This window comes from Lissotriton vulgaris, chromosome 6 (genome assembly GCF_964263255.1).
Source record: "Lissotriton vulgaris chromosome 6, aLisVul1.2, whole genome shotgun sequence".
Taxonomy (NCBI): domain Eukaryota; kingdom Metazoa; phylum Chordata; class Amphibia; order Caudata; family Salamandridae; genus Lissotriton; species Lissotriton vulgaris.
The window spans coordinates 1832246548-1832263241 of NC_141694.1; the positions used below are offsets into that span (position 1 = coordinate 1832246548).

The 16694-nt window shown below is 51.9% G+C and overlaps 2 protein-coding genes across 3 annotated transcripts in view; both read left to right on the top strand.

Moving 5' to 3' along the window:
* The window catches only part of ASXL2 (ASXL transcriptional regulator 2), a 400829-nt gene that overhangs the window by 241256 nt on the left and 142879 nt on the right, over positions 1–16694 (top strand). The gene's annotated exons all lie outside the window — the stretch shown is intronic.
* On the top strand, positions 4690–5367 carry LOC147709594 (uncharacterized). The gene has a single exon (XM_086925211.1). It carries the CDS (start codon positions 4690–4692, stop codon positions 5365–5367), a length of 678 nt encoding a protein of 225 aa, XP_086781337.1.

Here is a 16694-nt window from a genome sequence, read left to right on the forward strand (position 1 = left end):
TTTTAGTAATGGCGGAGAAGGAGTTCTGGATGGTTGATTCAGGACCAGTCGGGCTGTCGTATTCTGCACTACCTGGAGCCTGTTCAGTGTCCCCTCATTTATGGCACCCAGAAGTGCATTGCAGTGGTCACATCTAATAACCACTAAGGCTTGGAGGAGGGTCTTGCGTGCCGATTGGGGGAGAAGATCGAGCACTCTCCGTAGGAGTCTTATTAAACCAAACCAGCTGCCTGCGACGGCTGCCACAGGCTCCTTCATAGTAAGAGAAAGGTCTAGATGGATGTATGACGGTACCACGCGTACTTTAACAACGTGTACCGTTACCACGCTACTTTTACCACGCAAGTCGTTACAACGACTTGCGTGGAGGGGCGCTGGATAGTAAATTATTTAATTTATTATTCCAACTCCAGTCCCCGTGGACTCTAGGGAAAGGAGTTGGATAGTAAATTAAAGTATTTACTATCCTGGAGCGCCCCCCAGCGCATTTCGTTGTAACGACCTGCGTGGTAAAAGTAGCGTGCTAACGGTACCGCGTTGTAAAAAATGCGTGGTAACCGTTGCATACCGGTCTAGATACACTCATACATGTTTTGCCTTGTTGGTAGGTATAGGAGCGGGGCCTAACTCTATCGGCCACCGCTCTGGAGACCAGAGAAGTTGAGCTTTGCCAAAAAGGAGGACTTCAGTCTGATTGGCGTCCAACTGGAGGAAGTTCTTTGGCATTCAGTTGCATTTTGCACGCAAGCCTTCTGCAAACGTTTGTTTAGTATCGCTCCAATTAGCAGCAAAATAGCAATTGCGTGTCATTAGCGTACGAAAAAGGGACAAAGTTCTGGTCTCTGATGATCAGCGGCGACGCACACATGTGGAAGGACAGACTGCAACCCGGGGCAACACCGGGAGCAGGCAAAACCCAGGCACATTCCAGCACATTGTGCCTACTTTCTGGCGCATTGTCTACATTCCAATACATTGAGGCTACATTCTATCACACTGTGGCTACATTCTACTCTGTGGCAACATTCTGTCTTACTGTGGCTACATTCCAACCCATTGGTCTTATATTCCAGCACATTGTGACTTTATTCTAACTAACTGTGTTTCTATTCTAGCATATTGTGTTGTCATTCCAGCACATTGTGGCTAATATCCAATCCGCGGCGGCTACATTCAATCACAGTGACTCTTCCTTCAAGCACATTGTAGCTGCACTCTAGTGCATTGTCTCCATTCGGGCACATTGTGGGCACGTTGCAGCACACTGTCCCTACGCTCCAGGCAGCTTTCCCTTTATTGCAAAATGACTGGTTATGAACAAGTGTCGTGTGCCCGGATTGTGCCTGCCCCCGGGGTTGCAGCCGGCCCTTCCACACGTGTGCGTCGCCGCTAGCGAGCACCTAGCTGCAGGGCCGCAGTCTGGGGACTCGGTGTCTGCTTAGCTCCTTCCACTCTGACTCTTGGCTTCCTGGCGCCTTTGTGTGATGGTAAAGCGCTGACCACAGCCACTGCAAAGGGCGAGGCTAGACGAGCCCGCCTCTAGGGCCCGGCCCCCCGGCCCACGCCGCGCCCTCATTGGAGGGAGCTCCTGGACGGTAGCCCTATGGGCGACCGGCCAGGGGAAGTACTTCCGGGTCATGCAGGTGACGCACGTCCGGTGGGGGCGTGGGGCAGAGGCCATGACCTATTTAGGTCAAGACCACGCTGCCCTCGGCCTCTTTCCCCGCCAGCACCGGACCTGCTCACACCCCCGCGACCCATTGCTGCCAGTGAGAAGAGGCCAGAGCTGGCAGGCTCTTTGATATTTTACATGCACAAGATTTTGAAGGCGCACACGACGCATGGTGGTACGGCATGGTTGGATTATGATAGGGATTTCAGGTGGGAGAAGGTACAGGACCCAGAAATGGGCTGGGATCAGGTAGAAGTCAATGTATGGCTGGAGAGTGTGAATGGCAAGTCAGGCGGGTCACAAGTCAGCAGGCAGCCCTTTCGGACCTCCCAGGGAGGGCCTGGAGAAAAGAGGGGGTCCTGTTGGCAATTTAATAGAAAAGTGTGCACATGGTCCGCTGAAAAGTGCAGATACAGACATGCGTGCTCCTTCTGCGGTCATCCATCCCATCCTGAATTCAAATGCATCAAAAAGTCCAAAGAAAAGGGAGGTGGGGGCAGGGAGACTAAACCTGCCCAGCCATAAGTTGCCCACTCCTGTGGATATTGGGAAACTGATTTTTTGGCTGAATCAGTACCCCGACCGACCTGCAGCCAAAATGTTGCACCTTGGTTTCTCTGAAGGGTTTCGTATTCCAGCCCAGGGGGTCCCTCCTGTAGGATACTGCAATAATTTATTGTCTGCTAGAACACAGCCAGCGGTAGTGGAGGCGAAGGTAGAGAAGGAGCGCAGGCTGGGGCGCGTGGCGGGCCCTTTCCCGGCCCCACCGCTCCCCGGTTTCGTGTGTTCTCCCCTAGGGGTAGTGCCGAAGAAGGAGCCGGGCCAATTTAGGATGATCCACAATTTGTCTGCCCCGAGAGGGGAATCTGTGAATGATGCTATCGACCCGGCTCTGTGTTCGGTGACCTACTCCTCCTTTGATGAAGCATTGAGGAAGGTAAGGGACTTAGGCCCTCATGCCATGTTGGCCAAGACAGACATTGAGTCGGCATTTCGCCTGTTGCCAGTGCATCCCGAAGACTATCACCTGTTAGGATTTCAGTTGCACCATCAGTTTTACTTTGACAAGTGTATGCCTATGGGGTGCGCAGTTTCGTGCAGGTATTTTGAATCCTTCAGTTGTATGCTCCAATGGTTGTTCACGTTCAGGACAGGGCACAAGGAGGTAGTGCACTATTTGGACGACTTCATGGTAATGGGTCCAGCGGCTTCGACAACTTGCCACTGGGCGTTGGGACAGCTGGTGGCCATGTTCAGAGAATTCAATGTCCCTCTGGCCCCGGGCAAGACGGTGGGCCCGGCGACATGTATGTCCTTCCTGGGGATTGAGATTGACACAGTAGTGGGTGAGTGTAGGTTGCCCGCGGACAAAGTGCAGGCTTTTTCCCAGGCGATTGAGGCAGCTTTAGCTGGTCCCAAGGTTACCCTGCACCAGTTGCAGGTGTTGGTGGGCCAGTTGAATTTCGCTCTGAGGATAATCCCAATGGGCCGCCCCTTTTCAAGATCTATAGCCAGAGCCATGGCGGGCCTAACACAGAAACACCACCGGGTTCGACTTAGGGCAGAGGTGAGAGAGGACCTGAGAGTATGGCAAGACTTCCTGGTGAATTTCAATGGCGCGGTAGTTTGGCCTTCCCCCCCAGTGTCCAGCGCAGAATTAGGGTTGTACACAGACGCCGCAGGCAGCATTGGTTTCGGGGCCATCCTGGGACCTCGGTGGTGTGGGGCTGAATGGCCTGACGCTTGGCATGAGTGTGGACTGACAAAAAACATAGCCTTTTTGGAATTGTTTCCAATCCTAGTGGCAGTGACCATATGGGCTGAGCAGTTCAGGAACAGGTCAGTCATTTTTTGGTCGGACAATATGTCGGTAGTTGAGGCCATTAACCGCCAGGGGGCTACCTGTACGCATGTGTTGAGATTACTGAAGCATCTGGTGTTGGCATGTTTGAAGTTGAACCTGTTGTTTAGGGCAGCTCACATTCCTGGGGTGGACAATCATGCTGCTGATGCTTTGTCTCGTTCTAAGCTGCAGGATTTCCGGAGGTATCATCCAGAGGCAGAGGACCGGATGACGGTGTTCCCACCATCACTGTGGAAGATTGGAGCCCCGCGTTAGCGGGGCTGGTAGGTGCCTCATTGAGTGATCGCACTCGGAAAGCATATCAGCAGGGTTTTTTGTATTACAGGACACTGGTGCATGAGGCTGGTTTCTCATGTTGGCATACTGATCAGGCAATGTTTACCTTTTTACAGCAACTCAGCGACCAGGGCAGATCCCTCTCTTATGCTAGGGCTCATGTATCAGCGGTGGGGTTTTTTGCCAGATTAGCGGGACTTTATGACCCTGGGACATCTTTTGTAGTCAAGCGGGCCTTGTCAGGTTGGGCCAGAAGGGAGGGCCCTAAGCGTGACACGAGACGGCCTTTAGATGTTAAGACCTTGAGGGACATACTGGGTGTTTTACCTAGCCTGTGCTCCTCTACTTTTGAGGGCACACTGTTTTCGGCAATTTTTTCCTTGGCCTTTTATGGGGCATTCCGCTTAGGGGAAATTGTGGGGACATCTCGCAGTGACCACTCGGGGGGACTTCAGTTGGGAGACACAAGGGTGGGCTCTGGGGTTCTGGAGGTGATTCTTAGAAAATCAAAGACAGACCAGATGGGGAAAGGGGCAGTGATCCAGCTGTCCTCGGCGCCGGAGACTCTTATTTGCCCGGTTGCATGCATGCAGTCTTACATAGCCATCCGTCCAGGGGGAAAGAGTCAGGCTCTGTTCATTCACGAAGGTGGTGAGTGTGTTTCACAGTACCAATTCAAGGCAGTACTGCGGTTGGCCTTAGGAAGTCTGGGACTAGGGGACTCAGGTTACTCGTCCCATTCCTTTAGGATAGGGGCCGCTACTTTGGCAGTAGAGGCGGGGTTGTCATCCAATGCTGTGAAAAGAGTGGGCCGCTGGTCATCCAACTGTTACAGGCGTTATGTTAGGCCTGAATTACTTTGACTTCCATCGGTGCCATGCCCATGCTTGACCTTTCTATTTCTTTTCCAATTATTAGTATGCCAAGGAAGGTGGTGTGGGTGTTGGGTCACTCGTTCGTGCGGCGGGCAGCAGTGCGATTGCAACAGCGGCGAGTGCGGAAACCACCTAGTCTGGATGGCATCGAATTCTTGTGGCACGGTGTGGGAGGAATGCGCATCCGGCACCTGCGGCGGCTCGTGGATGACATCCGAGAACGTGAGGGACAGAAGTCCCCTGATTTACTCATCATCCACTTGGGCGGCAATGATATGGTGGACAGAGGACGCCTAGCGGTCAAGGAAGCACTGCTCACTGAATTTGCATGGCTGGGGAGGACCTTCCCGCAGGCCAGGATAGTGTGGTCCTGCATGATCCCACGACAGTGGTGGGGCAAGGATATTCGGGCAAGGACCATCAATGTGTCAGTACGACGTCTAAATGGGGAGCTTGCAAAGTTGTGCTCAGTGAAGGGCCGCTTGCTGCATCTTCCGCACAAGATGATCTCAGGACCAATCATGTTTCACCAGGACGGAGTTCACTTATCTGACATTGGCACAGACACTTGGATCAATGGAATATGGTCTTTTGTACAGAACTTGGCCGGTTGGGGGAAGGGCGACGGACCCTTGGGCCCTAGTCTCCCTTGTGGCGGAGAAGAGACATTTGAACACTAATAGATTGCCAGAATGGACGGGAGTCCGCCTTGGGCACTCCCTATGCCAGCACTGAGGGGAGAGAAGGTAAGCTCTCCGCAGGGGGATGGAGACCACTGGCTGGGGAGGCTAGGGCGACAGGTACGAGCCTCCGATGCAGCCTGGTGGATGAGAGGTGGGGCCCTGGAAATGCCGGACAAGGACCCGAGGGCTGGGGCCCATCGCTCAAGAGACACAGGTGCGCGGCACCTGGTGTGGCCATCTTTCCTGGGGGGAGGCGAACCAGAGGGCCCCTTGGTGCTGGGGGAAAGAAGATGAAGTTATGAGCAATGAGAATTTGAATGATGCTTTAGGCAAGCTGATGAAGATGTTTTTAATAAAGTGATAAATGTTGCTCATAATTTTAATAATTTTAATGTTTGAATAATCTTACGTCATGTTTATGAAATGCTATTAAACATGGCCTTTTTTACACCCACCACTTCTCTCAAGGTGAATATTCTTTGGTGGGTGAGCGGGCGTGGAGCATGCTGGGGGATCCGGGTCCTATGCAAAGGGCGAGGCTAGACGAGCCCGCCTCTAGGGCCCGGCCCCCCGGCCCACGCCGCGCCCTCATTGGAGGGAGCTCCTGGACGGTAGCCCTATGGGCGACCGGCCAGGGGAAGTACTTCCGGGTCATGCAGGTGACGCACGTCCGGTGGGGGCGTGGGGCAGAGGCCATGACCTATTTAGGTCAAGACCACGCTGCCCTCGGCCTCTTTCCCCGCCAGCACCGGACCTGCTCACACCCCCGCGACCCATTGCTGCCAGTCACCTGGCGATTAATTTCTGTATTCTCCCGCCCACCCGTCCCCTTAAGGCAGTAGTTAGAAGAGTGTGTTGCGGAGAAGAGACATTTGAACACTAATAGATTGCCAGAATGGACGGGAGTCCGCCTTGGGCACTCCCTATGCCAGCACTGAGGGGAGAGAAGGTAAGCTCTCCGCAGGGGGATGGAGACCACTGGCTGGGGAGGCTAGGGCGACAGGTACGAGCCTCCGATGCAGCCTGGTGGATGAGAGGTGGGGCCCTGGAAATGCCGGACAAGGACCCGAGGGCTGGGGCCCATCGCTCAAGAGACACAGGTGCGCGGCACCTGGTGTGGCCATCTTTCCTGGGGGGAGGCGAACCAGAGGGCCCCTTGGTGCTGGGGGAAAGAAGATGAAGTTATGAGCAATGAGAATTTGAATGATGCTTTAGGCAAGCTGATGAAGATGTTTTTAATAAAGTGATAAATGTTGCTCATAATTTTAATAATTTTAATGTTTGAATAATCTTACGTCATGTTTATGAAATGCTATTAAACATGGCCTTTTTTACACCCACCACTTCTCTCAAGGTGAATATTCTTTGGTGGGTGAGCGGGCGTGGAGCATGCTGGGGGATCCGGGTCCTATGCGCCGCGTGACCTCGGCAGCCGAGTCAAGACGCGTGTAAAGACGTGAGCGACTGACCGGAAAGGTGGCATGACGAGCCTGCCCTAGTGATGGAGCCCCGCCCGGAAGGCTGCCAGGAAGGGTTGTGTAAAAGATGCTGACTGTTGGTACAGTGCGCCGGGGCTGTGTGATGATGCTCCTGGGTCAAGCTCAATCTGCGAGATGCACGCTTTCTGTCAGTTCGCTGAGAAGCAGGGGTCGCATCTTGTCATAGCAGGATGTCATGTGGGTTCCAGGGGGCGGGGCATGTGTTTCTGACACTCATCTTACCAACATGATTTGTGTCCTGTGTTTGCCTGCAGCATCTGTATAGCCTGAGAGATGGCTCTGCTATTTGCTTATGAAGTCCTTAGATTCTGTTTATATTTATCTGACCGGAAGGAAACCCACACATTTACAAGTACACCCACATTTAAAATCTGGGTGATTGACTTTATACCATTGCTGTGCACACCAGTAACATCCAAATAAAGAGCTCTGTGTCTGATCTGCACGCCTGTAACTTCTGTACGTCTCGGAGAAGAGCTCTGTGCCCGAGCTGTGCACACCTGTAACTTCTGTACGTCTCGGAGAAGAGCTCTGTGCCCGAGCTGTGCACACCTGTAACTTCTGTACGTCTCGGAGAAGAGCTCTGTGCCCGAGCTGTGCACGCCTGTAACTTCGGTACGTCTCGGAGAAGAGCTCTGTGCCCGAGCTGTGCACACCTGTAACTTCTGTACGTCTCGGAGAAGAGCTCTGTGCCCGAGCTGTGCACGCCTGTAACTTCTGTACGTCTCGGAGAAGAGCTCTGTGCCCGAGCTGTGCACACCTGTACCTTCTGTACGCCACGGAGAAGAGCTCTGTGCCCGAGCTGTGCACACCTGTAACTTCTGTACGATTCGGAGAAGAGCTCTGTGCCCGAGCTGTGCACACCTGTAACTTCTGTACGCCTCGGAGAAGAGCTCTGTGCCCGAGCTGTGCACGCCTGTAACTTCTGTACGTCTCGGAGAAGAGCTCTGTGCCCGAGCTGTGCACACCTGTAACTTCTGTACGTCTCGGAGAAGAGCTCTGTGCCCGAGCTGTGCACACCTGTAACTTCTGTACGCCTCGGAGAAGAGCTCTGTGCCCGAGCTGTGCACACCTGTAACTTCTGTACGCCTCGGAGAAGACCTCTGTGCCCGAGCTGTGCACACCTGTAACTTCTGTACGTCTCGGAGAAGAGCTCTGTGCCCGAACTGTGCACACCTGTAACTTCTGTACGTCTCGGAGAAGAGCTGCACACCTGTAACATCTGTATGCCCCAATGAAGAGCTCAGTGCCCAAGCTGCACACCTGTAACTTCTGTACGCCTCGGAGAAGAGCTCTGTGCCCGAGCTGTGCACACCTGTAACTTCTGTACGCCTCGGAGAAGAGCTCTGTGCCCGAACTGTGCACACCTGTAACTTCTGTACGCCTCGGAGAAGAGCTCTGTGCCCGAGCTGTGCACACCTGTAACTTCTGTACGCCTCGGAGAAGAGCTCTGTGCCCGAGCTGTGCACACCTGTAACTTCTGTACGCCTCGGAGAAGAGCTCTGTGCCCGAGCTGTGCACACCTGTAACTTCTGTACGCCTCGGAGAAGAGCTCTGTGCCCGAGCTGTGCACACCTGTAACTTCTGTACGTCTCGGAGAAGAGCTCAGTGCCCGAGCTGTGCACACCTGTAACTTCTGTACGCCTCGGAGAAGAGCTCTGTGCCCGAACTGTGCACACCTGTAACTTCTGTACGCCTCGGAGAAGAGCTCTGTGCCCGAGCTGTGCACACCTGTAACTTCGGTACGTCTCGGAGAAGAGCTCTGTGCCCGAGCTGTGCACACCTGTAACTTCTGTACGCCTCGGAGAAGAGCTCTGTGCCCGAGCTGTGCACACCTGTAACTTCTGTACGCCTCGGAGAAGACCTCTGTGCCCGAGCTGTGCACACCTGTAACTTCTGTACGTCTCGGAGAAGAGCTGCACACCTGTAACATCTGTATGCCCCAATGAAGAGCTCAGTGCCCAAGCTGCACACCTGTAACTTCTGTACGCCTCGGAGAAGAGCTCTGTGCCCGAGCTGTGCACACCTGTAACTTCTGTACGCCTCGGAGAAGAGCTCTGTGCCCGAGCTGTGCACACCTGTAACTTCTGTACGCCTCGGAGAAGAGCTCTGTGCCCGAGCTGTGCACACCTGTAACTTCTGTACGCCTCGGAGAAGAGCTCTGTGCCCGAGCTGTGCACACCTGTAACTTCGGTACGCCTCGGTGAAGAGCTCTGTGCCCGAGCTGTGCACACCTGTAACTTCGGTACGTCTCGGAGAAGAGCTCTGTGCCCGAGCTGTGCACACCTGTAACTTCTGTACGCCTCGGAGAAGAGCTCTGTGCCCGAGCTGTGCACACCTGTAACTTCTATACGCCTCGGAGAAGAGCTCTGTGCCCGAGCTGTGCACACCTGTAACTTCTGTACGCCTCGGAGAAGAGCTCTGTGCCCGAGCTGTGCACACCTGTAACTTCTGTACGCCTCGGAGAAGAGCTCTGTGCCCGAGCTGTGCACACCTGTAACTTCGGTACGCCTCGGAGAAGAGCTCTGTGCCCGAGCTGTGCACACCTGTAACTTCGGTACGCCTCGGAGAAGAGCTCTGTGCCCGAGCTGTGCACACCTGTAACTTCGGTACGCCTCGGAGAAGAGCTCTGTGCCCGAGCTGTGCACACCTGTAACTTCGGTACGCCTCGGAGAAGAGCTCTGTGCCCGAGCTGTGCACACCTGTAACTTCTGTACGCCTCGGAGAAGAGCTCTGTGCCCGAGCTGTGCACACCTGTAACTTCTGTACGCCTCGGAGAAGAGCTCTGTGCCCGAGCTGTGCACACCTGTAACTTCTGTACGTCTCGGAGAAGAGCTCTGTGCCCGAGCTGTGCACACCTGTAACTTCTGTACGCCTCGGAGAAGAGCTCTGTGCCCGAGCTGTGCACACCTGTAACTTCTGTACGCCTCGGAGAAGAGCTCTGTGCCCGAGCTGTGCACACCTGTAACTTCTGTACGCCTCGGAGAAGAGCTCTGTGCCCGAGCTGTGCACACCTGTAACTTCTGTACGCCTCGGAGAAGAGCTCTGTGCCCGAGCTGTGCACACCTGTAACTTCGGTTTGCCTCGGAGAAGAGCTCTGTGCCCGAGCTGTGCACACCTGTAACTTCGGTACGCCTCGGAGAAGAGCTCTGTGCCCGAGCTGTGCACACCTGTAACTTCTGTACGCCTCGGAGAAGACCTCTGTGCCCGAGCTGTGCACACCTGTAACTTCTGTACGTCTCGGAGAAGAGCTGCACACCTGTAACATCTGTATGCCCCAATGAAGAGCTCAGTGCCCAAGCTGCACACCTGTAACAACCAAACATCCCAACTAAGAGCACTGTGCTCGAGCTGCACACCTGTAACATCTGCATGTCCCAACGAAGAGCTCAGTGCTCGAGCTCCACACCTGTAACATCCGTACGTCCCAGACAAAGAGCTCAGTGCTTGAGCCGCCCGCTTGTCTTATCTGTATGGCCCAACGAAGAGCTCAGTGCTCGAGCTCCACACCTGTAACATCCGTACGTCCCAGACAAAGAGCTCAGTGCTTGAGCCGCCCGCTTGTCTCATCTGTATGGCCCAACGAAGAGCTCAGTGCTCGAGCTCCACACCTGTAACATCCGTACGTCCCAGACAAAGAGCTCAGTGCTTGAGCCGCCCGCTTGTCTCATCTGTATGGCCCAACGAAGAGCTCAGTGCCCGAGCTGCACACCTGTAACATCCAAACATCCCAACGAAGAGCTCAGTGCCTGAGGTGCACACCTGTAACATCTGTATGTACCAACTAAGAGCACTGTGCTCGAGTTGCACACCTGTAACATCCGTACGTCCCAGACAAAGAGCTCAGTGCTTGAGCCGCCCGCTTGTAGCATCTGTATGGCCCAACGAAGAGCTCAGTGCCCGAGCTGCACACCTGTAACATCCAAACATCCCAACGAAGAGCTCTGTGCTGCACACCTGTAACATCTGTATGTACCAACTAAGAGCTCTGTGCTCGAGCTGCACACCTGTAACATCTGCATGTCCCAACGAAGAGCTCAGTGCTCGAGCTCCACACCTGCAACATCCGTACGTCCCAGACAAAGAGCTCAGTGCTTGAGCCGCCCGCTTGTCTCATCTGTATGGCCCAACGAAGAGCTCAGTGCTCGAGCTCCACACCTGTAACATCCTTACGTCCCAGACAAAGAGCTCAGTGCTTGAGCCGCCCGCTTGTCTCATCTGTATGGCCCAAAGAAGAGCTCAGTGCCCGAGCTGCACACCTGTAACATCCAAACATCCCAACGAAGAGCTCAGTGCCTGAGGTGCACACCTGTAACATCTGTATGTACCAACTAAGAGCTCTGTGCTCGAGCTGCACACCTGTAACATCTGCATGTCCCAACGAAGAGCTCAGTGCTCGAGCTCCACACCTGCAACATCCGTACGTCCCAGACAAAGAGCTCAGTGCTTGAGCCGCCCGCTTGTCTCATCTGTATGGCCCAACGAAGAGCTCAGTGCTCGAGCTCCACACCTGTAACATCCGTACGTCCCAGACAAAGAGCTCAGTGCTTGAGCCGCCCGCTTGTCTCATCTGTATGGCCCAACGAAGAGCTCAGTGCCCGAGCTGCACACCTGTAACATCCAAACATCCCAACGAAGAGCTCAGTGCCTGAGGTGCACACCTGTAACATCTGTATGTACCAACTAAGAGCCCTGTGCTCGAGCTGCACACCTGTAACATCTACATGTCCCAACGAAGAGCTCAGTGCTCGAGCTCCACACCTGTAACATCCGTACGTCCCAGACAAAGAGCTCAGTGCTTGAGCCGCCCGCTTGTCTCATCTGTATGGCCCAACGAAGAGCTCAGTGCTCGAGCTCCACACCTGTAACATCCGTACGTCCCAGACAAAGAGCTCCGTGCTTGAGCCGCCCGCTTGTCTCATCTGTATGGCCCAACGAAGAGCTCAGTGCTCGAGCTCCACACCTGTAACATCCGTACGTCCCAGACAAAGAGCTCAGTGCTTGAGCCGCCCGCTTGTCTCATCTGTATGGCCCAACGAAGAGCTCAGTGCCCGAGCTGCACACCTGTAACATCCAAACATCCCAACGAAGAGCTCAGTGCCTGAGGTGCACACCTGTAACATCTGTATGTACCTGATGTAAATAATTAATTTACTCTCTTAATTTCTATGCAGGTAAGTACGTAATTAATGATAACTCAATCAGAATGAAGGAAAACAGAGTCCGTGGTGTAAGAGTTTCTAAGGGTTTTATTCCTCATAAAGGAATCAGGATATCATGTTCTGACCACCACACAGGGTGTCAGAAGGGATAGATGAGCGCGCTGTCGTTTATTGACAATACATAGCTTATATACTTGATTTACATCATAATGTTCAATGTAAGAGGCGTAACAGCTGAGAGAAGACGAGATAACAGTATACACGTGGTGCTAGTACATCATCAAGAGGCGTAAACTAGGCGTAAAACTAGGCGTGTGTGCTAGAAACGTCACTGATAGGTGACGCAGGTGGGTGGCACCAAGGGGTGGTGCTAACAGAATGTTGCAATGTCAGCAGAAATCGGAAGCTTGGATGCGCGCGCCGCTGCATGACGTGTGATAGACGGGGTGCAGGGGACTTGACATTTACACTGACGGAAAGAGACAGAAGTCTGGCATGTCAGATCAACTTGTGCTTCTATCATATCTGATATCTGATGTTTAGGAACTAAGCTATCTGGGCAGAAAGGTCTCTAGAGCAGAAGCTATTCTATACTTGCTGTGAGTGCGTGTATAAGCGTCTGAGTGTCTGTATGAGAAGCGTGGGGGCATGGGGCCTTCCATGGAAGCATGGCAACAGAGGCTATGAATTACTTGCATAAAGACAGGTTGGCCCTTTAGCCCTGTAGCTGAGGAAGGATGTTTACTGAAACTAGCAGGCTGGAATGTATCTTCGGGGAGGAAAACAGATAACTCGAAGGTTATAGTCAATCTTGGCAGGCAGCAGGCTGAGCTGAGCACGGAGGGCCGCGCTAGAAGTAAGTCAGAGTTCACGGGTACGGGGGCTGCTTGGGCAGAGGCCCTCGCAGTCAGAAGCCAGAAAAGAGGCTCGATGGCAGAGATTCAGGGCCTACGTTCAGCTAGGCTGAAAAACGTAGGAATACACTTCAAAAAGACGTTGGCATGGCATACTTAGGAACGGACCATCAAACCCATTCATGGTGGGTCTGAAAGAGGACAAGTTAACGTTGGACGCAAATGTATTTGCGTCTTCATAGCTGGTACAGGAGGGAAGTTACATGCACTTTTAACTCGTACATGGAGTCGGTGGGGTACTCGCTAGGGAACACGACATGACCATAAAATTTATATTACCTCATTCCCTCCTTGTTCCCTACGGACCCTTCATGATATATCGATCCTCATAAATCGATCTGTTTGTTCTTGTAACATTATATGTTCGTCTTTCTTTCTTTGACTGTTTGAGAGGCAACTGGAATGCTCAATGCAGGATGTGGCACACAGTCCACATATCGCTGGCCCACACTGCAGGCACAGGCAACAACTGAATACTATAACAAGGCCAATGCCTAGGAAGGATAAGATCTTCCATCCCCAAGCTGTTAACGTAGTCCAGAACCAACCGGACCAAGTCCAGGTGCCTGGATTCTGATGTATCTGATTTGTAATTTTATGTAAACGGGTGATAGCTTGATAGACAGATGGTGCGTTTTGTGGAATGAAAACACAGCAACTTGACCCGATGACCTTACAGGCTCCACCTCTATCTGCCAAGATGACGTCAATCACAAGACGATTTTGAAGGACAACAGTCCGTATAGCAGACTGCTCCTCGGTTAAGTTACCTAGAGCGGAGGCAGTTTCGTTCACTACTGCTTCAAGTGTTCTCGTTAATCTGCGTATTAATTTACTGTTTTGGACAGGTCCTAGGAAGAAAAAGAATCCTTTATTGAAATCAGTGTACTGTTCCCATGCCGTTTCTGTGTAGTCGACAAGGGGAATATCTCTTTTGGGTCTATTCGGTGCTAGATTCGTGTTTCTATGGTAATCAGGGGGAGCTAGAAAAACAGGTGGCAGAAGGAATGCAATGTAACAGGTACCATCCCAATCTGGAGGCAAACGTATGTATGCGGTATGACCACAAACAAAGTAGGAATGACTGGTAGCTTTAAAGGACGATTTACCATGGTCACTGAACTCGACCACAGTAGTGCATTTACTATGACCTACGTGTACCGAACCTTTCTTGCTAACACATAATTCACCTGTGACTGGTAATACTAACATATGGGGTAAAACGGGAGCAGCTTCGGATTCAACAGTAAGGATCATAAGGCTAATTGTGTAATTACCTAATCCATATACTTCGTTTTCTAGATCAGTTCCTATTCGAGTGGGAAGTCCCTCTTTATCAGGATAACAGACGTTGAGCAGGACTAAGTTCAAGTTTCCCCAAACCCAGCCCCCATCGAAAACAGCAATATCAGGATCTAAGGAATTAATTATTTTAAACCATGCTCCACAGGAGCCATTGTGAGTGAATGGGTACGGAAAGAGAGGCAGAGCTCCCTTGTAATTCTGGTAGGGAGGGAGTCGACCGCATATCCAACAGTCTGTAGCATTATTTGTCTGATGGGAATGGTGTAACATACTAATGAATGTATTGTTGCGCAGCGCAAGTCTGTAAGAGAGTTCATGTGCGGGAAGTTCACTAAAAGTGTGTTCAGCAGAGACATTGTAAGCAGATTGTTCACGCCTGAAAATAGGCCAGTATATAGGAAGCAGAATGCTGGCAATAATAATTAGAATACTCAGAATAAACATGATTATTAGTGTCACTATGCAGTGACTACGAAGTGATTTGCAATATGTTCTTCTCTTTTCCTCTCTCTCTCTAACTCGATCTAGGGGATACATGTCAGAAACTATTTAACCGATTCACCTAGGGGAGGACTTAAACAATTAAACTGTCTGACTTGCTAGATCGAAGCTTCATACGGTAAAGTTCTTGAGGAGTCTTTTCTCTTTTTTGCACAGTAACGTCTTGTGCTTCGGCACAGTCTTTGGTGGGGGTGGACGAGTCAGAGTCCTGTTTCAGTCCGTTTTTTAGTTCATTGCATAGTTTGATGTGACTCGTGTGGACCCACCCCTTTCTCCCCTCGATTTTCACTGCAGTCCTGGTGGTAAGCAGAACGGTCTTTGGAGACTTCCAGCGGGGCTCCAGCGGACTTTTCCGGTCGAAATTCCGGACGAGCACCAGGTCCCCTGGACGGACCTCATGCGCCTTTACATCGGTGTTGTCAGGGAAGGCTGCGGCAACCTGTGAACGACATGATTGGAGTGCAGACATCAAGGAGGCAAGGTAATCTGTCAACATGTTACAATCAACATCAGTGATCTTTTTCGGAACGGGCGTCCCCCACATATTCGGTGGTCTGCCAAAGACCACTTCGTACGGGGATAGCCCTGATCTTGAGTGGGCGACCATTCTCATGTAGAATAGTGCCACGGGCAGGGCGACTATCCAGTCGACCCCTTTTTCCTGACAGATCTTGGCAAGACGGATTTTTAGTGTCTGATTATGCCTTTCTACAAGGCCAGCTGCTTCGGGATGTCGGACACAGTGGAACCTCCACTGATATCCTAGCAAGAGAGAAACTTGTTTCATCAACTCGGACGAGAACGGCTGTCCGTTATCTGAATACACGACACGGGGCAAACCGTACCGTGGGAAGAATTCACGAACCAACTGTCTGGCAGTGGTCGGAGCAGTGTAGTCTGGGACTGGGTATGCTTCGGTCCAGCGGGACAGAGCACAAACAATTACAAGGACATACTTAAATCCTCTACAGCTATTCATCTGGATATAATCCATCTGGAGGACTTCAAAAGGGTGATCGGGAGGATGGAATCCACCTTGCTCAACAGGGACACTTTTACCTGGATTGAACTGACAACAGATCATGCAAGTACGCACTTTCTGTTTTGCTGCTGCTCGTAAGTGTTTGTTGTACCAGAGATTCTGTAAACTGTCTAACATGGCTTTCTCTCCAAGATGGGCAGGACTATGTGCTGTATTTATCATGACTTGAACCATTGAGTCGGGGAGAAACCATATAGATTTTCCCTTCGTCACCCAACCTTGATCTGTCTGAATCCCTCCTAGTTCAGTCCATTTCTTTATCTCCTCTGGGGTAGCATGTGTCTGGATATCAATTACATCTAGGGCGGGATCTCTAACTGCCATACACTGGGTCTGGACTATTGTCTTTGTCACATCAGTAGTCTGGGTGTGAGTCAGTGCTGTATGTTTTGCTGTCTGGTCTGCCAGGTCGTTACCCTGGGAAACGGAATCTGTGACTTTAGTATGTGCCTTACACTTCATGACTGATATGCCCGAGGGCAAATGTATTGCTTCTAATAGTGCTTGAATGAGGGGGCCATGTTGGATCTTGGCCCCATGGGAAGTCAGAAAACCTCGTTCTTGCCAGAGGACTCCGAAGTCGTGTACAACTCCGAAGGCATAGCGGGAATCTGTGTATATGTTAACATTTCTGTTCTTGGCTAGAATACAGGCTCGGGTCAGAGCGATGAGCTCTGCCGCTTGAGCAGACAGTGTGTCAATACGATGTGTTTCTTTAATTTCAGTTTCAGTGGTCACGGCGTACGCGGCCACTAATTCTCCTGTACTTGTTCTCATGCATGAACCATCCACATAAAGCGTCAGGTCTGGATTTGTCAATGGGACATCTGTTAAGTCTCGTCTAGGCTTAGTTACTGCATTAATTATTTCTATACAATCATGCGGGGCTGGATCTGTCATA